Raw genomic sequence first — 27468 nt, forward strand, 5'->3', positions numbered from 1 at the left:
CGTAGGGATACGTGTAAGGAAAGGCCATGTGCAGAGCTAATGGGACAGCAACAAGCCTTACCTAGACTTGAGGATCTGCGAAGGCTCAGGAGAAGTGGTGTTGAAGCTGAGACTGAAGGATGAGAAGAGAGACAGAGGGGAAGAGTAGAGGGGCCAAGGAGAAGCTCTCATAGCTGTCCGTGTAGAGAGAATAGCATTGCCAAGGTCGAGAGTATAATTGAGCATAATAAGTTTGTGCTGCCAAGAGTTCTGCTTGGCACGTGTCTCAAGAAGGAGAGTAGCAAGAGATGAATGGAAATATAGACTTCTTCATAAATAACTTCAATTCAAATACATCGGAGTGAACACCATCATGAATACCCAGATCACAAGGAACACCGTTATGTGGAACAGGTAGATTAACCTCAACTAAGTTGATCAGTGTGAGTTTCTTGGAGGAGAAGTTCTTTAAATTCAGGAGGCTTTTCAAGGGTGAAGAGTGTGAGCCCCAAATAGTTATTACTCGAGGAACTATGCAGAAGTCCTGAAGACAAACTCAGTAAATCAGATCATATATTATAAACTGGGCTAAGTTGGACCTTTAGCTTCTTTGTGTTCTATTAATTGTCTACACGTATCTTTATGTATATTTTGTCTTCCCCTAATACATTGAATTTAGGGAGTCTAGCCACAGAGTGTGTAGCTTATAATGACAACTATGAGGGGATGCATAGACATAGGCTAAAGTGAAGTTTCCGGAGCAGCATCGGCACCCCGAAATTAGAATGGCATCACCCTCTAGCCTTTTCATCAAAACCAGGGCCTGACTTGAGAGAGTTAACACTAACGTCTTATTCTGAAAGAGCCAATCTGATAAATCAAGTATTCCCGTGGGTTAAATGATATTGACGTAAGCACTTATTTTGGACATAGGGATTTTAAGTGCTTAGTGAAAGCAAAGCTACACATGATTCTCATCTGCATTATGGGATATAGGTGACCATCGATTCTGCCTTCTTTGAAGCAGTGTAAGAAATATATTCCAAAGAGAGATTATGAAGAAGAAAATGCTGTGATTATTCCTAGTGCCCCTTAAGTATTGAGTTTGTATTCCTATTGAGATTTAAGTTTAAAAAAAGGCATTCTTTTCAAATATTATGTTATATGTCAAATGATTTTCAATCATCTTTATGCAGTGTGTTCTTTAAAATTCAATGTGGCCTTTCCTTTCTCTTTTAAGGATGTAGGGATATATGCTTCAATTTCAGGAGAGTTTTTGTTCCAGTCTCTTCCGAGGTTCTACAGTCATCTTGGTTTAAAACTATATGACTGAGCTTTTTTTTTTTTTAAGATTTTTTTATTTATTCATTTGACACAGACAGAGAGAGAGAGAGCATGAGCAGGGGGAGAGACAGAGGGAGAGGGAGAGGGAGAAGCAGGCTCCCCGCCGAGCCAGGAGCCCGACGCGGGGCTCGATTCCAGGACCCCGGGATCATGACGCAAGCCGAAGGCAGACGCTTAACCATCTGAACCACCCAGGCACCCCCATGGCTGAGCTTTAATCACAAGTTTTGGAATGGTAATGCTTGACGATACTGTTATCACATGCACACTGACATTTTAAAGCTCAGGTTGGAAAGGATGCTGGAATTTATTATAGCATTTGACATAGTATCATTTAAAAATCTGGATCCCCATACACAAATTTTAGAAAGAGACCTCTTGCCCTTTATTAATTGGAAATGAGATGCCAGGGGAAAAGGACTATCTCCCTTCTGTGGACCTCCTATCACTCATCTATGATATAGAGGCAGAGTGATATTTACCTATGGGTATCTATCTTAAATGATTAGTGGGAATTAGAGCAATTTATTATAAATTAATGTCTCTTTGAGTTGTAAAAGGTTAGATATTATGGAGTTTCACTGTCATGGAGGCAGACAATTAAGGAAATATACACTTATAGACTATACCATAGATCTTGAAACATTTCTAGCCACCTTGCCTTTTATTACTTTATTCTGTATGATATGATCAGTGTTGCAATCATGGTTTTACGGATGCCTACTAAAATTGCAGTGTTTTATGGGGAAGAAAAGTAATTATTCACGAAGGTCTACATGCAGTTCAATTTGATTAGGTTCCTAATCACTCTCACCTGGCCTCGGCCCCTTTACTGAATTGTTCTGCACTTGTTTACAGCCATTGGGCTTTGAACAGTAAATCCTAAATTTGCAAGTGAGCTGTCATATAATTTAGTAAGAATGCTGATCTGCTGTTATCAGGGTCAAAGCAAGCACTTTGTAGATTAGTTTATTGTATATCACCACAGGATCACCAAATTCAATTGTAAGAATGGTTAAACTTCGAGTAAGCGAAGACGGGTGTGGGATTACAACTGCAATAAACTTGAAATTGATCATCATCTGTGGTTGAACTTACTGGAAGCAGTTGGTTTGATTTACGCAATATGGATGAAAGGAAGAGAAAGTCGTAAGTCAGCAACTCTGGTCAGTTGACTTGCAGAAGGTCACGGAGACCTGGGGAGTTACTGTTTGCCTGTATTTGGCAAAGCCGTGTCAGAGCAGCTTAACAGGATCTGACCAAGCCTGCCCATAAAGATGCCATTCAGGCTGTAGGCTTATCGACTTATTTGAACAGTTGAATATGAAGTTTTGGACAGTTTCTAAGACAAATGGCAAATGAATTGTGAGCAGGAATGAAGCTTGAAACATCTTACTTAAATCCCCCGTTCTAGGTTAGCAATTAGACACTCTTATGGGTCCCAAGACAGCATGTTTATGAAACACAAGGGGAAAATAAGCCTGTGTAAAAATTTTTAGGAAGCATGGTAAAGATTAGACATCTCTAAGAAGTCTTCCAGGCAAGACATCATGACATGACTGAAGAAGAAAACATGCATAAAATCAGTCCAGCCTTTCTAAAGGAGTGCTGGCTATTTATGGTTTCACAAGTATGCATTAGTAAGTGGGCTCTGCCCTTTCTGTCATCACTTACACACAATAGCAAACTTTGGCTTCCCAATTTTTGCCCACAAACTGCTATAAGAAATAACATTGTTTATCACAACCTAATGCATACATAAAATACACAACGGTAGCAGAACTTTCACAAGAAACACTTATCCTTAATTCATATGATGAGCTCTGAAATACTCTATAAAATTGAAACATGAATGCTTTGTGAACACCTGCTAAACGGTTTTAGGTCCTCCAGTTTGAAAGATACTTGAGCTGGGGTGAAGCGAAAGAAACAGGTGAAATCTCTACTTGGATGTTCCTGCTTGTTATTGAAACTTGGATAGATGGGCAATATGACTCTTGTCTAGAAATCAAAGTAGGCAAGCTACAATCAAAGAGCTCCTATAATTACCATTGTTCCTGTAAGAGTCATGAAAGTCTGGGAGTTGTGCAGATGGTGAGGATAATGTGCTTTTCTATAAGTTGGACCTTAGCACATAGGTGCACCTCCCCAAGCTGAATTCTAAGCTTCTTGTCCCTTAGCACCAAGCATAACCTGCTGCTTGTGTGCTGTTGTGTGGTGATTAAAGGGAATGGATGAATGAATGATCGAAGAGAGCAAAAAGAGTCAGATGCATCCGATTCAGCATTTATTATAAAGACTTCCATGTGCAAATAGCTATGCTAAATGCAATGAACACTTCAAAAATAAACAAGACAGGGCTCATAATTACTGGTTATGGGTATAGTAGCAGTGGATATGAGCAGGTGGCTATGGTATAATGAACCTTCGTTCTTTTATAACAGTAGCACAAGGTAACAGTTTCCCTCTCAACTCTCTCCCTGAGTCCTGGAATTGTGGCAACAGTCTGCGACTGAAAATTGCAAAACATGGGTCAATCACCTTGACTCACCTTGCTGGATGATAATCTTGCTTGTCACTAGTGGTGACTTTTCCTTTAAACACACAGTTTAGCCATGGTCCACACTGTCCGCCTTTCTTAAAACAACTACTCCTTTTATCGCACTCCTCCTCATCTCTCTCCGGGGAATTCTTCACTCTACCTTGGCAGTCAGAAATAACTGTGAAGAACCAATTTTCCTTTGAGGCAAATAGACCCATAGATCTAAATGTAGGTAGTGGAAGTGGCAGATTCTGTTGATCTAGGGGCTTTTTAATTGAATTCGGGAACCCAGCTAATTGAACGAAGAAGCCAATTAACAATATACAGTACATTTAGCTGCAGGTGGTGGTTCATTAGCACATTCCAGCTTGTAAGAACGGATAATTACAATTTTCAAGAATTTTGTGAGCCTGTGCTTAAGCACAGCCATTATTGTATTTATTTATTCCTTTGTTTGTTTATTTATTTGCTTATTTAAAGTAGGCAACACGCTAGGTGTGGAGCCCAACATGGGGCTTGAACTTAGGACCCAGAGATCAAGACCTGAGCTGAGATCAAGAGTCAGATGCTCAACTGACTGAGCCACCCAGGCATCCCTTAGCACAGCCATTATTAAGTTGTATAATTTGCAATTAAATAAATTATATTGAAAACCAAAGTAATAAATACTTAAAACTCATCACTTTCTAATTATTTCACTATTAGTTGTACTCTTGGGGTCTTTTGTAGCTGTATGGAGGAAATGTTAATGTGATGGTGTGCTGCTTCATGACTTTTCTTTTTTTAATTAAGTTTTTAATTCCAGCAGAGTTAACATACAGTGTTGCATTAGTTTCAGGTGTACAATACAGTGATTCAGCAATTCTGCACATTACTCAGTGCTCATCGTAAGTGTACTCTTAATCCCCTTCACCTGTTTCACCCATCACCCCCTCCCCCCCACCTCCTCTCTGGTAACCATCAGTTAAAAGTCTGTTTCTTGGTTAGTCTCTCTCTCTCTATCTCTTTTTCCCCCTTTGCTCATTTGTTTTGATTCTTAGATTCCGCAGATGAGTGAAGTCGTACAGTATTTATCTTTTTCTGACTGACTTATTTTGCTTAGCATAACACTGTCTAACTCCTCCATGCATGTGGTTGCAAATGGCAAGATTTCATTCCTTTTGGTGGCTGAGTAATATTCCTGTGTGTGTGTGTGTGTTTATAGTGTATGATGAATATGATGTTTGCTGTGAGTTTTTCATATAATGCCTTTATTATGTTTAGGCATGTTCCCTCTAGACCTTCTTTATTGAGGGTTTCTATCATGCTGCATAGCCTTTCAGAGCTCAACATCTAGGAACATCATTTTGATAGCTAGAAATCAGCCATAGAGGAGTATTCATACCATGAGAATTGGCAAACTCTATAAATCAGGGCTCCTCCTCAAAACTGGAGAGCTAGTTGTTAAACCAACACAACACTGACTCCATCTAATATCTCAGATACTGGGATTGATGGGCACTGAAAGGGGCAAAAAAAAGAGTAAGCAATGGTACTAAACTTTGGGTAAAACAGATAAGCATGGCAATTGTGATGAGCGCTCTTATAGATGCACTGGGAGCTAGTACAGAGGTTCCCATACATTCTCTGTTCATGGAAGCCTTAGTGTCAGGATTCTGCAGAGAAGCAGAACCAATAAGAACACACACACACACACACACACACACACACATTCACATGTCTTTTTTAAGGAATTGACTCCAGCAATGTGATGGGGCTGGCAGGCTGAAAACTCAAGAGTCGATGCTGTAGTCTTAAAGCAAAATTTCCTCTTCTCAAAGAAACCTTAGTTTTTGCTCACGAGGGCTTTCAACTGATTGGGTAAGGCCCACCCACACTATTGAGAGTATTATTTTTTTTCTTCAAGTCATACGTCTTAACCACATCTACAAAATACCTTCATAGCAGCACGGTGATACGTGTTTATCTATGTTACTGGTACTAGCCACTGCACACAAAATTCTTGTACTGCCTCAGGAATTTTTTTTTTCCATGACACCCCTAGGCCAGAAGAAGTACTAGCCATTTCTTCTTAAATCTGAACAATTAAGAATTTATCTCATAAGGAGCTAGTAGCCATTTGTAAACATTATGTATACATTATAGGAACATTCTGAAAATTTAATTCTTAAATAGTCACAACTATTTACTAGTGGGCAGCACACAACTGCTCAAAGCCTACACTTGAATTAGACATCACCACTTTCATTTCCTGTTCCATGCTGATTTTCATATGCTACCCATGTGAACATTAAGGAAATTAAGGAGGGGCGCCTGGGTGGCTCAGCTGGTTAAGCGACTGCCTTCGGCTCAGTCATGATCCTGGAGTCCCTGGATCGAGTCCCGCATCGGGCTCCCTGCTCGGCAGGGAGTCTGCTTCTCCCTCTGACCCTCCCCCCTCTCATGTGTTCTCTCTCTCTCATTCTCTCTCAAATAAATAAATAAAATCTTTAAAAAAAAAAGGAAATTAAGGAAAATTAACCAAAAAAAAACACCCAGCTTCATAAAGATATGATGTCATTGAAGGAATGTAGTAAAATTTGATGTTGAAACTTCAGCTACTTCCAACAGTTTGTGCAGTTTCCTACACATATCAAGTTTCTCTGGAAATTTAAGATATTCTATGATGTCTCTCAGTTTGCTGCTGTGGTCCAATGAATCTTGTCACAAGTTAGAGTGGTTATAAGGATGAGCTTTGGAGACAGATCTTTTCTAGCTTAAAGATTAAGCTACTTAATCTACAATTCTGTTTCCTAGTTTGTAAAATAAAGACAATAAAAATACGTACTTCACAGTGCCTGACATACAGAGAGTGCTCATAACTGTTGGGCAGACAGAAGGTGTACCTTGCAATGGGAGGGGAGATGGGGAATTGAGGATTCTTATCTTTGCCTTGGCATTTTGCTTATCTTGTTCTGAGATACCTAGAGAGTATAATTGAAGTTTTCTGTGCTTATATAACTTTTAGTTTGAGTCTGAAATACAGAAATAATGAGAACAATATTTCTTTACTGGTCTTAATTCTTGAAGAACTCTCTTGAGACCAACAAATTAACATTTTGAATGTTGAAGAGATTTTGTTATCATTTGACTACTTCCTATATGAAAAGTTTATATTGAAATACAAACCTGGTGAGTCTTATTCTCAAAGAAGTAGAAAAGGAAAGGTCTTCATAGCATGTTTGAAATCCTCTCTGTGCACTTGTTGGAACAGATTTACACAATTAACTTATTGGTTCCCTCCAAAGGAATTTTGCAAAATACTGAGTGAACATTTTATTTATTTATTTTTTTTAAATATTTTTTTTTAATTTTTTTAAAGATTTTATTTATTTGAGAGAGAATGAGAGACAGAGAGCATGAGAGGCAGGAGGGTCAGAGGGAGAAGCAGACTCCCTGCCGAGCAGGGAGCCCGATGCGGGACTCGATCCTGGGACTCCAGGATCATGACCTGGGCCGAAGGCAGTCGCTTAACCAACTGAGCCACCCAAGCGCCCACTGAGTGAACATTTTATAACTAAAAGAATTAGTATTTAAAGTCTTTATTGGAAAATTGACAACATCAAAGGGTGACACTAATATAGTTTATTTGAGTGATAAGATCCGCTTAGATCCGTAGAACATTAAATGAATCTTAAAAAACTTGTGTGTAAGTTTGAACGTTCTGATTATGGTAGTGAACAACTCTGCTAAAGAGCAGCCCTTAAAGATATGAAAGGATCATTTATAATAACACTTCACGCTGAAAAATGTTGATGAAGTGCTTTTGCGGAGGTTTTGGGAATGTGAACTTAGAGAAATGAACTAGAACATACATTTAAAAACTACTGCTTTCCTATTTTCTGCCACTGTTGATTAGCTTGTAGAGGAGCTTTATGAGACTGAAAACAGTCCAGGACTATTAACTCCAATTTAAATTATTTCAGCTATCAGAAACTCTAGTTAAAAGTTCACTTATTCTAGAGTTTTTTACGTCCCTAAGCCTGTTTCCTTAGATTATTTGCTCCAGTCAACTTCCTTAGGCACTAGATGAACAAACGCAATGGTTATTTGAGGCGACATATCGAAAGAGGAGGAGACTTAGCTTGGTACCAGACATGGCTAATTGACAGTGGGGATTTTAAGAGTTCAAGGATGAGAGCACTCTGGCATAGACCACACACGCTCAAGAGGGCCAAGTCCAAAAGCAAATATCGCACTGTCATCAAATGGAATTTGGAGGTTCAGAAATCAAAGTGCTCTGTTGTGTGAGATCTTGCCATTTTCCTTGCCCTTATTAGTTTTTGATTTCCTACCTACCTTTCAGGAAATGTAAGGTTAGTAATTTCCATGCACACTCCAAACCTGTCTAAAAGCCAAGAGTTTGGCTGGCTCTAGTCTGTGAAATGTGACTCATCTGGGGCACTTCATCTTGGTTGGTTGTTTGTTTGGGTTGTGCATTCTGAGGTTCCCAGTGTGTCACCTCCGAGGGCAGGGAGTCTGCTGCAGCAGACCCACAGAGGCTGGCTTCTGTGGTTGACGAGGTCCTCCTGTCTCCTGCTCTTGCCACTCACCAAGTCGATTCCTGGCGGTTTTCAGACCCAGGGCCATCCCTGGAGGGAGCACGATTTGGCAGAATCACATTTCTCCTGTCACCTCTGTGTTTTGGAGTGAAAACAAACATCCGAGCAGGCATTTGGGAAAAGATATTGTAAAGAGTGACACGCAGTTCAAAGAGGCATGTAAAGGGGGGAAGAGCCCATCGCTTCTTTCTTCGAAAACAGATGACAATTTTATAGCCTGACTGTATGTCCCTGAGCCTTGGCTCAGTCTCTCACTTCCTGGTGAAACTCCCTTCTCCCACCTCTGTAATTTCCCTTGTTGATGGTACAGCTAGTGGAGAGTTCTACAAAAATGCAGGAACCTGGGAATTCACCTGCATGAACAGCAGGTGCCCCCAAAAAGCATGCACCTGTGTAAGCTGATGGCATGACCCTGCGCCTGATCTTGGTGGACATGAACCTATCATCCTGAGTTGCACACGGGTTTCAATAAATGTTTGATGAGTGAAGGTGCGGTCATCATTATTTTCATCCCCCATTTTTTGCATTTATGGTCTCTTATCCTGATCTCCTGGAATGAACTATTTAGTATGTTTAATATTAGCGATCTTGGAGGTATCTAGGGGCACTCCCGTTGAGCTAAATGTTGTTATCTAATTATGTAATAAATAACATAGAGAACCTGAGAGAATTTGAGAGAGTGTGTGGGAAGCTTATAAAGGACAACACTTTGTTCTCCTTCATAAGTTACCACTTTGGAAGCATCTCATTATTATATCAAATACTCATGTTAGGAAGCACGATGTTCGTAAGCTGAGAAAAGTTTCACATTCTTGTCATTCGGGCAAACTGGAACAGGAAGGGCTAGAGCTAACTCTTTATGTGGCAGAGTAGCTGCCACGTATGATTTCAGAATGTAAATATTCAAGTGCAAGGTCCCTGTGGTCTTTCTCATGACTGCTCTAGTGTTCGCACACTAAAAGAGCCACAGCTGATGCGTAAATGGAGAGGTGGGACTGTCTTCTGATAAAACGTTATTTATGGACAATTGAATTTGAATTTCATCTAGTACAAAATATCATTCTTTTGATTTTTTTTCCCCCAACCATTTTGTTCTCAGGGCGTGCAAATACAGATGGTGGGCCAGATTTGGCCCAGAGGCCATGGTTTACAAACCCCTGTACTAGGGCCAAACCCAAAATAAATGAACAAACGTAGTCAGAACAAATCATGCAGTTGTCCTAAGTCTTTCTGGCCATTTGAAGTTACCAGGTTGCTTTGACAAATATCAGTGACCTCAGATTGGGGGAGAAAGGAACTGTACTTCAATGGGTCCATTCTTCCACAACCTTCTTATCTAGCATACGTTAGAAAGAAAACAAGGCTCAGCCTAGATTCGACCACACGTTTCACAACCCCAGATCCTGTATGCTCGGGGACATCAGCATGGTCTCTCTCTAGACACTCTAACAAGTACTTTGCATGGAAGATTTACTCTTCCTACGGCAGGATTCTGAAACACTCTTCACTTTCTCTGTGCTTGTCTGTCTGTCTTTCCATGTCTCTAGTTATCTCTCTGCCTGGGCCTGCATGAAGGTGTTGACTTCTTGAGGACACTTCCAGTTCCAGAAAACATCTAATAATACATTGAATCAGAAGGGCAGCTGCTTACGTGTGCCTTATTACCCTACACACACACACACACACACACACACACACTCACAGACACACACACACACAGTAAGTTTGGTTTAAAGTTGTCCCGTGGGGGCACCTGAGTGGCTCAGTCAGTTAAGCATCTGCCTTCAGCTCAGGTCATGATCCCAGGGTCCTGGGATCGAGCCCCACATCGGGCTCCCTGCTCAGCAGGGAGTCTGCTTCTCCCTCTCTCTCTGCCTCTTCCCTGCTCCTTCCCACACTCGCTCTCTGTCTCTCTCAAATAAATAAATAAAATCTTTAAAAAAAATGAAGTTGTCCCATGAAGAAGTATCTTCCTGTTTTTCTTTATCACTCAACATAAAATACTGATTTTCTTGGAGTGATTGGAGATTAGAGTGCTTCCAATCCAGTCTAATTTCATGAATGTAGATCCATGGCGTTTCTTCCCCAAATATCCCAGATACAGTTATTTCCCTCAGGTCATAAAATGTTTATTCTCTTTTGATCAGCTAGTCACCACAAGTCCAGTGCATTTTGCTGAAAACTCATTTGTAACGATTCAGAAGTAGAATGTAGCCCCGAAGTACTAAATCTTGAGAAATGGACATTCCATTTGCACACAATAGGGTGGGAAATAGAATAGGGAGATTTTTGGAAATGGTTTATAACCAGTCAGAGAAGGGAACATTATGCAGAATTGTTAATGCTGAATATCTATTCAATGTGGATACAGAGTTTTGTCCTTATCAGTTAGATTTATATTTTATAAAAAGTAAATTAGAGATTTGTAGGCCATTTGCTTTTGATAAAGCCACTTTTATTCTTTACCAGTGTCTTAACCTCTAGAACTCTGCTTTTTTACTGGGATGGGAGTATCAGAATGACTTGGAGAAAAATCTCAAAATTCATATTGTTCTATACGTCCCCATTTTGGTATCGTCAGTACCTTCAAATGAGAACCTATTAGGAACACACCTGTAGTTGAATAAGATATCACTTATCCTCAAGCAAGAATACACCAGGGAGAACCATGGGGTTTCTCAGTGAGAGGGACTTTGAAAGAATCGATTACAGGACTTGGAGTTTTGTTGGGTGGTTTGGGGGAGGGTTCAGAGAAGCAGGGCTTCAGCCTCGATTGGATGCTTTCAGAAAGGAGAGGTAAATCTATGAAAAGGTATCTCAATAAATCTGATCAACAAGGAGGGAGAGTAGTATGAAGATCAATCTGTAAATGGTAAGGAAGTACATTCATTTTGCCCCAGAGAGGAGATGTTCAGTACTTTTTTGATGACATAGGGCCTTGTTTTTGTGTGTGCTTAGACAAAATTTTGAAGTGGCTTTGCTTTGTCTCCTTTATCATGGTCTTGGAGTAATTTTGTCTGGGATTGGCATTTCTGTGAGATTGTTTAGGTGTAATAGACTATCATGACCTAGCTGTGAGTTGCCAGGCTGGCTTCTGAATGTCAAGGGCAGCCTGTTTTTCTTTCTTAATACCTACCCCCTGTTCTCCCCTCTAGCACAGCTGTAGTGGCTACTGCTTATTTAATGACACATTTCCAAGTTTTTATTACAAAATATTTTCAATGTACAGAAAAAGCAAATGTAATAGTATGATAAACATAATGCATCCATCAAATAACTTAGGAAATAAAAGATTATAGATAAAAGTATTTGAGCACTCTCTCAAGTCCTAATTTCTCCTGGAAGAGAACTGTTATCTTGAATTTGATATTTATCAAGTACAATGCATTTTCATTTCCTTTTAAAAAAATATACATATGATATTTTATGGTCTCCCTCCCTTCCAGGAATTATATAAGATCTAACTTTGGTACACAGTTCTGGTCATTTTTTATTCTGGGGTTGTCTTAAGTAGGCACTAAAGCATCCAACGACATAAACATGAAACACCCTATACTTCACACAGGTCGCAGGACATCATTTTATATAAGTACCGTTAAGCATTATAAATGAATTTTAATCACCGCATCAAGTACTTGTGCATTTGGATTTCAGTGCCCTCCAGTGACTTTGATCCCAGGGGCAATTTGTTGTTCCTGCTTACCAAGATGTTGGGTGGATTTTTCTTCTTCCCTCCACAGGCTCCACCAAACATTATGACATTAACAGAGCTGCCTCAATGGGAAATTCACATTTTATGCATTAACAGTCTATTTTAAGGTCATGAAGCAGAGGTTTGTTTCCTCCTTGCAAATAGCACCGAAGAAAACAATATTGCCAAAGGAAGTGGTCTGGTGTATCCAGAGATAAAGACGTTGAATTAAATACGACTTTCATTACCTTTTACTTTACATTTCCATAGAATGAAAGCATTAATTAAACCCCTCAGTGCCTTCCTCCTTGCAGGAGAACATTTCCTCTCTGACAAGAATTGTCAACTGAAGGATTGTGTGCCACATGAGACCTGCCATTGAAAACACACTCACTTTCCCCGCGAGCAAAGCTGATGCATTCTGACAGACGGACAGGCAGACAGAACACAAGGAATGATCCCCATCTTGTCTTGCCCTTGCTGTCACACAGACTGCGGTGATGGGACTGAGCATCTTGTGCGTTACTGGAGGTTTCCAAAGACAAGCACACTTATAACTGTATTACATCTCTTGTCACCTGGCACCACTTGGCACATTTCAAATAAAAGCAAGGACATTGTCGTGGTCTTCTGAGGTCTTCAATATACTTTCCCTTCCATGACAGGGACTAAACATCAGGTGTCTTAGTCTGTTTGGGCTTCTGTAACAGAAATAGCATAAACTGGGTGGCTTATGAACAAAAGGCATTTATTTCTCCTACTTCTGCGGGGCTGGGAAGTCCAAGATCATGGCACGAGTAGATTCCATGTGTGGTGAGGGCCCGCTCCCTGGTTCCCAGACACCATCTTGCTGCATCCTCATGTGTCCAAGGGACAAACTAGCTCTCTGGGGGCTGTTTTATAAGAGCACTACTTCCAATCATGACCTCATCACCTCCCAAAGGCCCCAGATCCTAATACTATCACCTTGCGCGTTAAGATTTCAGCGTATGTATTTGGAGGGACACAAACGTTCAGAACACAACATCTGGTTCAACTGAAGTCCTGAATGCTTGGGATGTTAAGTCCACTGAGGCCCAGATGCGATCACGGCGCTGGCCCAAAGGGTTGCTGGACCAGGTGCCCCAGGATTTGAGGGGAATGTTGGAGAAGCAAATTCCCTGAAGTCCCTATCATCCCATCCTGACGTTTACCTTCTCATTGCAGGGGAACACTTAAGAATCTGCCCTCAAGAATATACATGCTGCACCACAGAAATGGAAGACAAATTAAGCCAGCAAAGCAAACTCGAGTTTGAAAACCTCGTGGAAGAGACGAGCCATTTTGTACGCACCACATTCGTGTCCAGGCACAAGAAGTTTGACGGTAGGTGGGACAGTTTCTGCTTCACTCTGTTCTGGGTGTGCCTTTCTGAGAATCTCGGCCTTCCGTGAAAAACATTTTTTTAAGCAGGAGCTTTTCTTTCCTTCTTAAACATTTATATAACTTGGTCTATTTTTAGAAAAAGCATGAGCGTTCTTGACAACTTTTGTAGTAATATCTTAGAACAGCCCGAGTGAACAAAGAGCTGTTTTGAATTTGTGGTCTGCCTGTGAGATTTATTCTGAAAGATTTAGCTTAATTTTTCATGATGAGAGTGATTCTAATTCAGGTTTTGTCATATCATAGCTTGTCTTAATTTTTCATCTGGGGATTTTCTCTAAAATAATTAAATGTCATTTAAAATTATTTTGAAATATAACAACACTTCCAAGAAGACAGACTTGTTTTAAGTGCTACAGACATGGACTCCTTTATTTCAGAGTTTGCTCCTCCAAGGATCTAGCCACATTTTACATTGCCGTGACAGTGCATTCTGCGTAAGGTTTAAATCCTCAATTGATTTCCTGATTATAAGTCATCACGTTCCTTTCTATATTCTATTTGTTAAATAAACATTTTGTAGGAGAAAGCACAAAGAGTGAAAGCAATTATTACTAGGATTTCAGCATTGAATTTTCTCATCCGAACTTCAGAAAAAAAATTATTCAAAAGCAACCTGATTTTTGTAAACTGAATTAATAATGATAGTGATGAAGTTCATATGCTTAGGTGGTTGTGTAGTCTTTAGTGCTCTAAGAAAGGAATGTGCTTCCTGGGGCTCATTGTCAACAGACTCGCCAATCGCGGTGACCCTTCCTTGTACAAGCGTTGGGTCACACTGAGTTGTCATGGGGCAGGAGACCTGCCTCATCCTCTCTAGACAATGCACGGTAGAGCCGGTTTAGAAAAGGCTTGCCGAAGTTTTGATTTTCCTTTTTCTGTTCTCTGTAGTAGGTAAAATGTTCTGCTTCACTGCTGCTTGAAACTATTATAGCAACACCAATTTCTTTCAAATCAGCCCTCTGAATTCTGAAAGGCAGGTCCACCTGGCAGTGTTTTCAGTGCTTAAGGGGATGTGACATCTTCCATGGAAGTCAGTGGGACTTCATCTTTTCTGCCAAGGATCTCAACATCTGCACCTTCTTCCTCTGCCTCTTCCTCTGTGTTCAACTTTATATGTGGATGTGTACGAAAATAATTCCTTACTTAGAGGTGATGCTGTGACTGTTGTTCCCTTGAATGAAACCAGGGGGTGCTTAGCTGTTCCCCTTAATTGACAGATTACAAATCCAGTGACATTCAGGAGCCCCTGAAGGGGCTCCGGGTTTGAGGAATGATAATGTATCACTTCAGATGGAGGCAAATTGAGACACCTTATCATTTGTTACAGAAAGCAGGGAGAGCGACCTGGTGCTGTTGACTTTTACCTGTCTTTGGAAAATGATTCTTGTGCCTTTATTAAGCTGTACTCCAAAATTGCGGGGAAATAATTCTGGGGCACCATTCGTGACACACACTGTGTATTCCTTTCAATAAAAATATTTCATGTAGGGTAGTTTTATGGGGAATTGATTGATTTTTTTTTAAATGTGTAAAGCCATTCAAAAGGACAGAACAAGATACTTGTATTCTCATCTCAATGACTTTTAATATTAATCTTTGGATTCAGAATCCTTGATCTCATCTCACTTGTCTTACTAAAGAAACCTCTCTCCATCTCTCTGTCTCTGTCTCTCTGTCTCTGTCTCTCTCTCTCTCTCTCTCCAGATGTGTTTTAAATTGTTTTAATGTGGGCGCCTGGGTGGCTCAGTTGGTTAAGCGACTGCCTTCGGCTCAGGTCATGATCCTGGAGTCCCAGGATGGAGTCCCAAGTCGGGAATCCCTGCTCAGCAGGGAGTCTGCTTCTCCCTCTGACCCTCCTCCCTCTCATGCTCTCTGTCTCTCATTCTCTCTCTCGCAAATAAATAAAATCTTAAAAAAAAAATTAAATTGTTTTAATGTACTTTGGAGTATTATGTCCATTGGTTTGACAGGACACTGATTTTTGTTAAGATTAGATCTGACATGGGGGGTGGTGAATTCTTTTCCTCATAGTGCATCTCACTGCATTAGGCTGGGATGGGGAGAAGTTGAGATTTTTTTTTTTCAAGGAAGCTTTCAGCCAGCCTTATTTTTAAAACTCAAAATGTGATCCTGGTGAGCTCAGCTTTTGAAGAGCTCGGTCTTAAAAAAAAATTAAGAAAATATGTAAATTTAAAATTTACCATTAGAAGTTCTGCTGTTTGTTTAGGCAATTTCTAGAAGGTCAGCCGCAGAGTTGTATGACTTACCTTCTTATCCCATGAAGGGGATCCTGCTGAGTCGCCTTTCAGGAACAGGCGTGCATTCACGTGGGCAGTTTTCCATTTTTTTCCCTTAGTTTAAAAACAAACAAACAAACAAAACTTCCTCATTGATGAGTATCAGTTGGTATGAGCACAGAACTATCTAGGATCAGCTATGGAATGTTACCCTCTGAGTTTTATTTTCCCAGATAAAATCAGTGGTGCTCTGAAAGACTCGTTTATTTTTAGTAGCTTCCCATTCCGTGAGTCATTTTGCATTCTTGCTGTGGGGTCCCTTGATCCAGAGTGTCCATTTTGCATTTCTGACTCCAGTCCCACTTTCTTAGGGATCTTGACTTGTCATCTGGATTTTGCATGTTTTAGTTGGCTCTATTATATATATAACTATATTCCATGAGAAGGTGACTACTCCGTTTCCTATTTTCATTAAGTACAGGAGCAATTAAATTGCACCTGATACATATGATTCAGTCCAAACCCTATTCAGGGAGGCTAAATTCAGTCACTGTTAGTCATTAGTCTACAGTTGTTGCTTTCCTTACTGTACTAGAAATGTTTTGATTCCATTTAGGTTTTCATTTTGTGGGAGAGATGACTCCTAAAATTTGAAATTCCAAAAACCTTAACATAACAAGATTTTATTTATTTATTTGACGGAGAGAGACACAATGAGAGAGGGAACACAAGCAGGGGGAGTGGGGGAGGGAGAAGCAGGCTTCCTGCCGAGCAGGGAGCCCGATGCGGGGCTCGATCCCAGGACCCTGAGATCACGACCTGAGCTGAAGGCAGACGCCTAACGACTGAGCCACCCAGGCGCCCCTTAACATAGCATTCTGTTTATTGCCATATTCTTTCCGGTTTTTATTAATATCTTTGGTAATATTTAGAAGAGACTCTGTATAAAATCCTAACTATTCATTGGGTGCTCAGAAGCTAAACCTGAATTAATATGAATTCTTCCCCACCTTTCCTAAATGGACAAGTTTGGCTTCATACCTCCATTAGCCCTAAAATTTGTGGCTCGGAGGCAATAAATTGAAAAAAATATATAATATCAATTGCAGACATTCTCGTTCTTTGGCAGAGAATTTTCTTATGACTGGGTAGCTTTCTTTTTCTTTTTAAACGTAGGATTGAAATGTTATGATGAAGGTATATAAAATAATAGTTTATACACTTGGCACTGGTTCTTTTCCAAGTGTCTCACAAGGTTTTGGTTAGTTCTTTTTTTTCTTCCCTCCTTTCTCTGGCCAAATCTCCACCTCTGGCTCCGTTATCTAGCCCTGCAAGCCCATTCTGCTGCTGACGGGGGCCTAGCTTGCAAAGATTTCCTCAGAACTCTACAGGGTTGCACTTAATTTGCTCTGTAGCCAAGCCCAGACTTTCTGTAACACTCCCGGGGTTACATCATGAAGACCATCCAGGAACACCTGGCAGGATGATCACAGCATTACGTAAACCTTTACTTCTCCCCTGTCACACCTATGCCAAACACCCAGGCAGCTGGAAGTGTGCAAAACCAATAAGCAACTCATATAAAAACATAAAAAAAGGGACGGACATCTTCATGCACCCACTCCTTTTCCCAATATTGTTGTGTGTACTGACCCTCTGACCTGTCAAATTTGTGTTTAAATCACAGCCTCAGTCATACTACTAAGTGGCTAATGTGTTAGGATTCTAGGAAAATAGACAACAACCAAACACTTTGATATTAGTCATAGTAATACTAGGCCAACGCCTGGCTCTGTTCCTCACCCTTTACAGATGTTAAGCTAGAGACCAAAGCGAACCACAGTGCAGAGTCGCAGACTATTCGGTGGGACACTCAGCATTGAGTCCTAAGCCGAGCACTCCTCAAGCTCTGCTCTTTACCCTCAGGACCCTTTAAACTATCCTGTGCTTTCCAGTCCCCCAGTGTGCTAAGGTTTCATAAACAGCAACATCTATTCATCTGTCTCTCGCGCCTGCCCTGTCCCAGTCATCATGGGAGGATGTGATGATGTCTTTCAGAGACAAGTGGAATGGGACTTTTTTTAATGCTTAACAAAGAAAATTACCCACCTAAATATAGTCTTGCCTCGAAGGAACCTGGGGCCTAGAGAGGGTAAACCATTTGCCAAGTTTCCACCAAGAAGAATGAAACCAAGACTGTAGCCTAATACTCTTGACTTACATCAGACTTATAAATAGTAATGGGATAGGAACTTGACATTTGCTTGAAATTCTAACTAAGCTTTTATTTGTTTCGAGTGGACTCCGGCTCAGAATTATTGATATTCCCTTAACAAGGCAATGGTGATATTGGTGGGGAAAGAATCCAGCTATATTTTTGGAAAAGGCAGGAATAGTATTCAGTGAGAAATTGACCCTCAATTAAAGGGGAATGAGTGTTTTGTGCAAAAATGTTATTGAATCAGTTAAGCCATGTTATATATTCTTATCTCACAAAGCCCCGGTAGCTTCTGTCTTAATGTGGGTACCAGCACCCTGTTCTCTAAGAATGTATATGAAATATGGATTATTCAGAGATAGGAAAATTTAGTTGAAGGGATATTTTCTTTTGCTTATTTTTTTCTTCATATTTATTTGAGCTGAAATTTATTCACATTTGAAGCTCAATATGAGGTTTTTATTTGTTTAGTTTGTTCTTCTTGGTCTTATTATTTTACTTTCCTTTCTGGTTTTTATTTATGCATTTTAATGATACACATTTGTCCAGAGATTCTGGCAGCAAATATATTTTTAAAAGCAAAAAAAAAAAGTTGAGCAGTAATTTCCATCCTTCTGAAGAACTTATTCTATAGTAACTCTCTCAGAACTCTCATTTTACTGAACGTGGAAATAATTTATACACAGCGACATAATATTTTTATGCTGCAAATCGGCATATGTTTTCTTTTTAAATATCATTTCTCATTTATATACTGTGGAGATGACAATAATGTAATGATCTCTGTAAAATATGGTCTAATTTTCCCAGAGAAAACACTTACTTGAAAAGGAAAAACCGCTAAGTAGTTTTCCATATGGTAGTAGAATCTTCCATATTTCCCATCACATGGGTGGGGCGTGTGTGTGTGCGTGTGCGCTTGTGTGTCAGTTTGGAAACATTTATTCAGAACTTTCTATATAGAAGATACTTAGCCAGGGGTGTAGTAGATAAAAGACAACTAATAATGACCAAACTATGTTCACAGTCTGTCATGATGTTTACCTTACCTTGTGGGAGAGATGTAAGTATAAAACCAACAGTAAAGAAGGCACGATTGGCTCTATCAGATGGTAGAAGTCCATTGGAGAAGAAAGGGGGCAATAAAGTGTTGTACTTAGAGGCGTCAAAGAAGACTTTTGGAAGAGGGGACAGACAGAGCCCTTAAAGGATGAATTGTTTGTATTAGTTAAAGATGGGGCAGGAGGGGACAGAGGCACCAGAGATTTTGTGTGCGTGTCCACAAAGTCCTTGGGATAGGTCATAAATATATTTACTATTGATGTTTCGTGACACTGTTCATTTACTGACATTTAGCGTGCATCTATTATGTAGATATTCTATAGAAACTCTCCAGTCCTGTATCAGTCTTCCATTGTTTTGTAAGAAACAACAACAAAATTTCAGGGCATAAACAAGAAACACTTATTTTTCCTCAGTGCATCTTTGGATTGTCCCCTTGAATTTGGCTCTTCTGGTCTATGCCCTGCTCAGGTTGGCTCTAAACTATGATTTGGTCTGATCTGTTCTAGATTTCACTGTTCTTTTGGGGACAACAGTCTCTCTTGGTCATTTTCTTCTCATCTCGGAGTGTAGAATGCTAAGGTTCATAGCGGAGACATGATGCCCCTTATTGCCTAAACTAGGATAGGCACGCTCTATTCCCAGGTTCTGTTGGTCAAAGCAAATCTCCTGGCCATTTCCAACATCAATGGAGACTCCTCCTGCTATTCCTGAAACAATATTTTCTGTTCCACATTGGGTGGTTTGTTCCTTGTTGTTTTGGTGGATTCTCTAGGAATTCCAGAGGGATAAATAAAGCACACTGATGTACCTGATCCACCACTACCTTCCATATCCTAGCACAGTAACAAATGCACACATAACCAAACATGCACTCACAGACCACTTCCATGATGTTATTCAAGAATGAATAGATGTGATATTTCTATTTCTTAAGCTACTAGTACCCTTGTTCACTGTACAGAATAACAAGCTAACTATAATTCATAAGGGTTATATTAATTATCTTACAAAGTAATTAGCTGAGTACCTCCTTTAATTTTGCTAGGCCACCACCTCAATGACATGTATTTTATCTGAAGGACACACCTCTGGAAATCACAGTGTGCTGAATTGGGTCTTAGAAATTGGAAACAGTCATACTATCACTGGAAAGTAATCTGCCAATTTTCCCAAAGGGCAGACTTTCCAAAAATAAGTATTGGCTAACCAGGGATTTCAACTGTGGCAGAACTAGTGAACAGATTTACACATCACAAATGCCTTGCTTCTGCACGATGTTGGAATAGATGATCCATGCTAGGGGTCCTTTAAATGCAAAGCATGGAAAACCCAGATCTTTGTACAAGTGAAATTTGTCCTCCTTTTCTTTCTCCCTCCTTCCCTTCCCTCCCTCCCCAACTCCCCCTTTTCTTCCTTCCTTCCTTCCTTCCCTCCTTCCTTCCTTCCTTCCTTTCTTCCTTCCCTCCTTCCTTCCTTCCTTCCCTTCCTTCTTTCCCTCCTTCCTTCCTTCCTTCCCTTCCCTTTCCTTCCTTCCTTCCTTCCTTCCTTCCTTCCTTCCTTCCTTCCTTCCTTCTTTCCTTCCTTCCTTCCTTCCTGCCTCCCTTCCTTCCTTCCCTTCCCTTCCCTTCATTTTTTTCTTTTTTTTATTCTGCTCTTTGGACAGATCATTCAAAACTAATGAAGCACACTGCTGATGTACGGCCTCATATCCTCTGTGATGTATTACCAATCTTTTTCTAATTCTTAGACCCCCACCACCCACCTCAAAGTAACTTAAAACACATTATGCTCCCGGTGTAGTTGTAATATTATCATCTTATTATCACCAATTCCCTTGCATGGTGGCTTTGCTGAGCAGCTCTTTCACAGACAAGCCAATTTCTTTTAAGTATTGCTCTATCAGATGCTGAAACCAGCCCTACCAGAAGGGTTCTTGGTCATGAATGTTAATGAGCAGACAAGTATCTGCTCCCTGACAGGGGCTCACTAATCCTTTGAGTAAGTATGGGTAAATTACAGGAGAAATTTTATTTCAGTTAAATTGATCTGCCACTGAATAGAGAAAACTGATTTTCTTATTTTAATGAAAATCAAGAAAAATATTTAATGGTGGTGTAAATTAGAGCTCAGTGGAAACATTTTTGTCTTCAAACCTGAGAACATTCAGCTCAGTGTAGACTGGTTCGACTGCATGGTGTGCGTAATGATAATGGAAAATTCATTATCTCTAGTTAGGGGTGATGTGCAGTGGGAAACAGTATGAGTCACCCCCTCTAACTGGGATTTCATATCAAGACTCTTGACTTTCCTTCATCATAGGGAATTGGAATAAAAGTGTGCTTTCCTCCTCTGCTGAGACAACATGGTTTGCCTTTTTCAGACAAATAACATGGTAAAGGCATAAGAAGCATTTACGTGCTTTGAGAATTCTAAGATTTAGAGGAAAATGATTCAGGTGAAAATCTGAAATGGCATACCCTGTCCTGATGGGAGTCCCTGAGGTGGGCGCATGGAAGGAACAAGATGGACAAGAAAGTGATAATGGTTGAAGTTGGTCGATGAGTCCATGAGGGTTTATTATAATATTCTCATTTATGTATGGTTTCTACATTTCTATAATGAAAAGGAGATAACTGACTTGAGCATATACAGGATGGAAGATTTTTAGTTCGTGAATCCATTCTAGATACACAACAATGTCAGCAGATATTGTCTCTCTCATGTCTTGTGTATTTCACAATAGTAAATTATACAGAACATACCATTTTCAAATTGCAGAGATGGACAGAACTTACAGAGATTTTTAACTCAGGCTGAGGCTACTTAGCTTCTGCTTCCACGCAGCATTTTATTATTCTTTGGCTAGAAATGGCATCTCTAGTTTATCCACATGAACGGGCTTGTTAAAAAATCTCTCTATTAAGTGTGATTCAAAACGCTGAACTCTTGTTTAGAAGATACACGGACACCATGACAAGCATAATGTTCATGCACAAAATTTGACAAGATTCAGAAGAAAATGTAAAATGTCTATTATAAGTACATTATAAATAACATTTCTATATTGCTCAGTAGTTACCCAGTGATTTTTAGTTGAATGACACCTACATGAGCTTGGCGTTTTAGCAAATTAAAAGGGAAAGACAGCTTGCCTAAGCAATTAATTCCGTACGGTTCCAAGTATTCCATGGGGTAGGAAGAGAATACTGAACCAAACATGGAGGTAGAGTCAGGAACCAGCTAAGCCTGCAGAGTTCACAGCACTCTGAGAAATTTTTAGAAATCACTCAATACAGCTTCAGAATTTTCCATTTATTATTCTTTCAGAAGGTTTGTTATATTCATTAAAAGGACAAATATTATTTTGGGGATGACTATATATAGTAGTATACATGATCTTCATGCTGTTTCCTCCTTACCTAGTGGTTTAATTGAGTCCAAACAACTTGAAAATGAAAAGCAAACTTTGAAGTAAGATAACAGGGAATCGGGCTTCCAAGGCCTTTTTGTGTTTGAAGAAATTGTCATTCTCCACATATTTTTTTTTAATTTCTGAAGATTTCTTGGCGTATTTTCTCCTCTTAGAGGAAGTGTGCTGTGGTCATTACAGGTTCTGGTTCCCTCAACCCTTCTGTCTCCTTCTCAGTGTTTATGTAATTGACACCTGCTCATTTTTACTTATTTAGTGTTCTTTTAAAAAAGTGTGATCGATTGCCTAGTCCCTGTTGAAGTCTGAGCTCTCTGAGTGTAGGGATTAGGTCTCCTATTTCTATTTTATCTTCCTCTGCTTGACTTAATACGGAGCATATTTAATAGTGCAGTATTGTCCGACTATGGCACCAGCCTGCGCAGACCCAAGGGCGCACACTGGTCACGTGAAGTACTTCGCTTTCAATATAAATATGACAGAAGAAAATGGGAAGCTTTGCATTCTAGTTATCTATTCACTTTTAGGGTCTATAAACCTGGAAGTCGTATATGCTTTCAGCATCATTTATTCCAGTGGATTGAATGGAACTAATTTTAGATTCCCAGAGCAAAGACGGTCTTTATTTAAGAGTGCAGGTAGTTGTCCTTACCTCCAAAAGCAGGGTGAGTGTGTTTTCTCTTTCACACATACACTCCACACACACGTGGAAAGAGAAGAACACACTTATCCTGCATTTTGACCACTGTGTGTGTGTGTGTGTGTGTGTGTGTGTATGTATGTGTGTGAATAAGGAGAGGTTCAGATGCACCTGAGTCACCTGGAGGACCTGTTAATGGGTAGGTTCCTGGGTTCACACACTGGAAATTTTGATGCTTTGGTCTGGATGGGACTCAGAATTATTTAGCTTAAGCCTCCCCCGTTTCTGAAACAGGTAGTTTTTTCAATATCCTGGTTTCGGTGGAATTGAGAGGTCAATTATCAGGACATATTGTAGGGCACAGAAAGATGCCAGAGGTTTTTAAATCTTTGCTCTATCACATTAAATATTGGTGTCAGTTTAAAATCTGCCAATAAAAGGTCCCCACTGTGTTAGAAAGGATTTAAGCACCTATTGCTCATCAAACAATGTGTTTTATACCTTAAGCAAGCCTCTTTTTTCGCCTCTGATTTTGACAACGAGTTACGCTCAAGATTCAGAACTCATTTGATTTTTTGCAGATCAAAATTATACTTCATTTGAATTTTTAAAATATTTGTGAACTACTGGGGCGCCTGGGTGGCTCAGTTGGTTAAGCGACTGCCTTCGGCTCAGGTCATGATCCTGGAGTCCCTCGATCAAGTCCCGCATCGGGCTCCCTGCTCAGCAGGGAGTCTGCTTCTCCCTCTGACCCTCCCCCCTCTCATATAGTCTCTCTCTCTCTCATTCTCGCTCTCTCAAATAAATAAATCTTTAAAAAATAAAATATTTGTGAACTACAAATTTTTTTTCTCTTTTATTTTCTAGTTCATAAGACCTAACATATTTTTCACAATCTATAAAATGCATTTTAATTTCTTGTCTTTTGTTATTTTCTTATTTTTATTTTATTTTTATTTTTTGCCTGGATGATGGTTTTGGAGCCAAGTAAATTTTTAATAACCTTTTTAATAGCATTTTCTGATTCTAAATTAACATATGCTTTTTGTAGAAAACTTGAATAACTTTAAAGTTTTAAAGGATTTAAAGTTTCTTTAAATTTATGTCTATGGGGGGGTGTTGCAGAAACCAAACCTCGTATGTCAGGACACTGAGGTAAAAATGTAATAATAATCGGTGTATGGCTTCTCATGAAAATTTATTCAAGTAACTTTTGAAAAATAAAATAAATTGGAACTTTCAATTTCTGTGTTTCCTAGTTCATAAATACAAAATGAAAAGTAGAAACCAAGTCTCTGTAGGAGGGAGGGGATTTTCTATTTTCTGGGGATAGTATTCCCCCCCATACTTTGTAACATTTTGTCGATACAACTTTGGACCACTTTTACTGTGATTGAGTTGATGGTCTTGATTTAGAGTACACGTAGAAGCCCTTTCAAATTAGGACAACATAGTGCTAAAGATTTATATGATGCAATAAATCATGGTTTACATTAAAGAATAGGTCAAGGAAATACTTAAAATGAATCCTCCCGTGAAAGAATTTATGGAAAATAGAGAATGAAGGAAAAACAACATGAACACTTTTAATGCCCTTCTTGAACAATGGTTCTCAGTTCTACCAACTTGGCCCAGTTATCATTAGGTCATCCATTAGTGTTCTCTCTCTCTCTCTCTCCGTTGTGCTCAAAACATTTCAGGAAGGGAAATGGCTTCTGAGGCTATTGTCAGGCCTGGAGCATTCCAAGTCTCCCTACAAACCAAGGACTAGCCCTCAGGCACAACCTGCTATCAGTTTCAAGGTTTAGCTAGTCTCTAGTGCACAAAACTAGATTGTATTCTGCAGTTGAACGAATTGTGGAGCCAATTTTAATTAATATTAGCATTGTCTATTTTTAAATTGCTAAATACATTCCCCAAAAGTTTAGGCACATTTTTAAAAAATGTTTGAGATCGTTTTTTCTCTTGGCTGCTTCTAAATCAGGAATCTCTTTTTTTTCTCCATGTAGATTCTAGGTGCCTAATGCACTCAGTGTATTTTCTTCATTCACTCATTCATTCCCCATATTTGGGGAAAGGTCTACTTTGCTCATGACATCATGCCAAGTTCTATTCAAAACAAACAAACAGAAAAGCCAGGTAAACAGTTCAGGCCTTGGAGTCAGAAACTAGATTTCAAATGCAGAATTTACAGTTTATTGACAAAGTGACCTGGGAAGTTTCTTGAACTCTTTGGGCTTCATGTTCTCTCTTTTCAAAATGAGTGTAATAATTGTAGTTTTGAAAATGTACATAAGGAGCCCAACACATGTCTGACAAAAAGTGAGGATTTAATTTATGATGGCTGTCTCCTGCTCTTCATCCTTATCATGTGCTTCCGTTCTTGTCCCTAAGAAGCTGACAGTCCCACAGAGCCACTCAGACAAGAGCATAAAGAACTGTAATACTGGTTAGTACCATGAGTGAAAATACAGATAAAATATTAGAAAGGAATGAAATTATTTCATGATGAGAGGACCATGATTGACTTTGTGAAAAGACAGAATGAAAACTGTCTTCAAAGTTACGAAGGAATTGGACATTGATCTGGAAGGATGTGGACATGTGGCTGAAAGGCACAGATGTGGGGAATCAAGAGGGATTCAGTCGTGGAACGAAGGATGTGTGAATAAGAGGAGTAGAACCAGTAGCAAGGTCCTTGAGTTTGTTAACAAAGTGGAAAACAGTCTGTTCTTGGAAAATCAGCGGGTGCTCTTACGTCTTTTCATTATAATAATTTAATTGACTGTTGATTTCGAAGTTATGTAGATGAAAGTTAAAATCCCTGTTGAACAACAACTAACAAAGATTACTCTGTGGGGTTGGTTCTGTTTAATTGATGACAGACAATAGGCGTGTGGATTAGAGAACAAAATGCAGTCAGTTGATTCCTCATTTTCTTTAGTGTGTGTATCTGTATAATAATATTTTTAAGTAGTAAACTTCCAGGCATCTGTGACTGAGTGTGATTCATATATGGTCTATGTGTAAGAATTATTTACCTTAAGAGCTGCTAAATGTTATTTCCATGGTGATTTGTGAGGAACAGTATGTTTAGGCATAGACTTTCCTTATGTTATTCTACTTTTCAGGTTCCTCACTACAGTGAATATGTCTAACTCTTATCATCACAACAATTGTTAGATGGTTCATCTGATTATGAAAATGAACATTAATTTGATACATCCCGTGAGGCCCTGCCATGTACTCATACCTCCACATATGAAATTAGTTATTTTGCTGAAATTTTTTCATGATAACATCTGGTGGCAATTTCAAAATCAGATTTGTATTTGAAATTGTTAAATTTCACATTACGTTATATTTCATAACATGTTTAATTCCTTTCAAATATCTTGCATAAAGATTCCCCCAATAAAATCACATACAAATATATAGGACAAGGACCCTGCTGTAAATATTTCAGTCAACAGCAGTGGTGGACACATTAACTGTTGATAATTGCCCACTTCATGTAATGATTTGAATTTTCTCAGTAACAATTTAGTACACAACTTAGTATGTAGATCATTGGGGATGGGTGAATACCAACATTTTCATGCACTCAAAGTCTTCATGTCATTGAAAATTTCAGTCTCTAGAGCTCTGTTAAGAAGTCTACATTATGTAAAGATATGCATATTTACTTACTGTACGTTTATACAGTGTTTATTAAGTAGCTATTGATTTTTCGTAGTTGCTTTTTAGCAGTCTTAAACTTTCATTTAAAATGTGTAATTCTTCAAGGCAGCTCACATCTCCAGTGTTCAAGTTACTGGGCAGGGGGTGATACACAGTAGCATGGCATACCCTTAGCTTGTTGCCGGTGGTGAATGCAAGATACATCCCTGGATGACTCATGGTATTTCTTTATCCTCAGGTTTACCAACTGTGGTTAATAGGAACCAAGTTCATTTGTGTGGAGTGCTTAAAGGGGCCTTAAGAGTTCTTAGAATAAACTTCACCCGGGCATCACCTACACACCTAAATGGATTGTTTTTGCCAATGAGTAGTGTTCCCTCACTACCCAGTCTACACAGACAATGCCAGGGAGTATAGCACTCTTCCAACAAATGTTCTTCATTAAGGGGTCTTTGTTGGATGAATCTAGTTCTGCTCCATTCCATTCCTCATCTGAAAAACAAAAAACAAAAACAAAAAAACACGTTTGAGGGCCATCAGATTTAGGCAAAGTTGAATAATACATTAAAAATAACCAAATCAACAATATATTCTCCTTCTTTGTGAAAATTTTGCTCA

At 39.4% G+C, this 27468-nt stretch overlaps 1 protein-coding gene across 1 annotated transcript in view; it reads left to right on the forward strand.

The window, feature by feature from the left end:
* The window catches only part of GPC6 (glypican 6), a 1026790-nt gene that overhangs the window by 265196 nt on the left and 734126 nt on the right, over window positions 1–27468 (forward strand). The window contains exon 2 of the mRNA XM_081815107.1: window positions 13364–13522. Within this exon, the coding sequence (XP_081671233.1) occupies window positions 13364–13522 (159 nt within the window). The remainder of the gene's footprint in view (window positions 1–13363; window positions 13523–27468) is intronic.

This window comes from Leptonychotes weddellii, chromosome 3 (assembly GCF_054177405.1).
Source record: "Leptonychotes weddellii isolate Sample4059 chromosome 3, ASM5417740v2, whole genome shotgun sequence".
Lineage (NCBI taxonomy): Eukaryota > Metazoa > Chordata > Mammalia > Carnivora > Phocidae > Leptonychotes > Leptonychotes weddellii.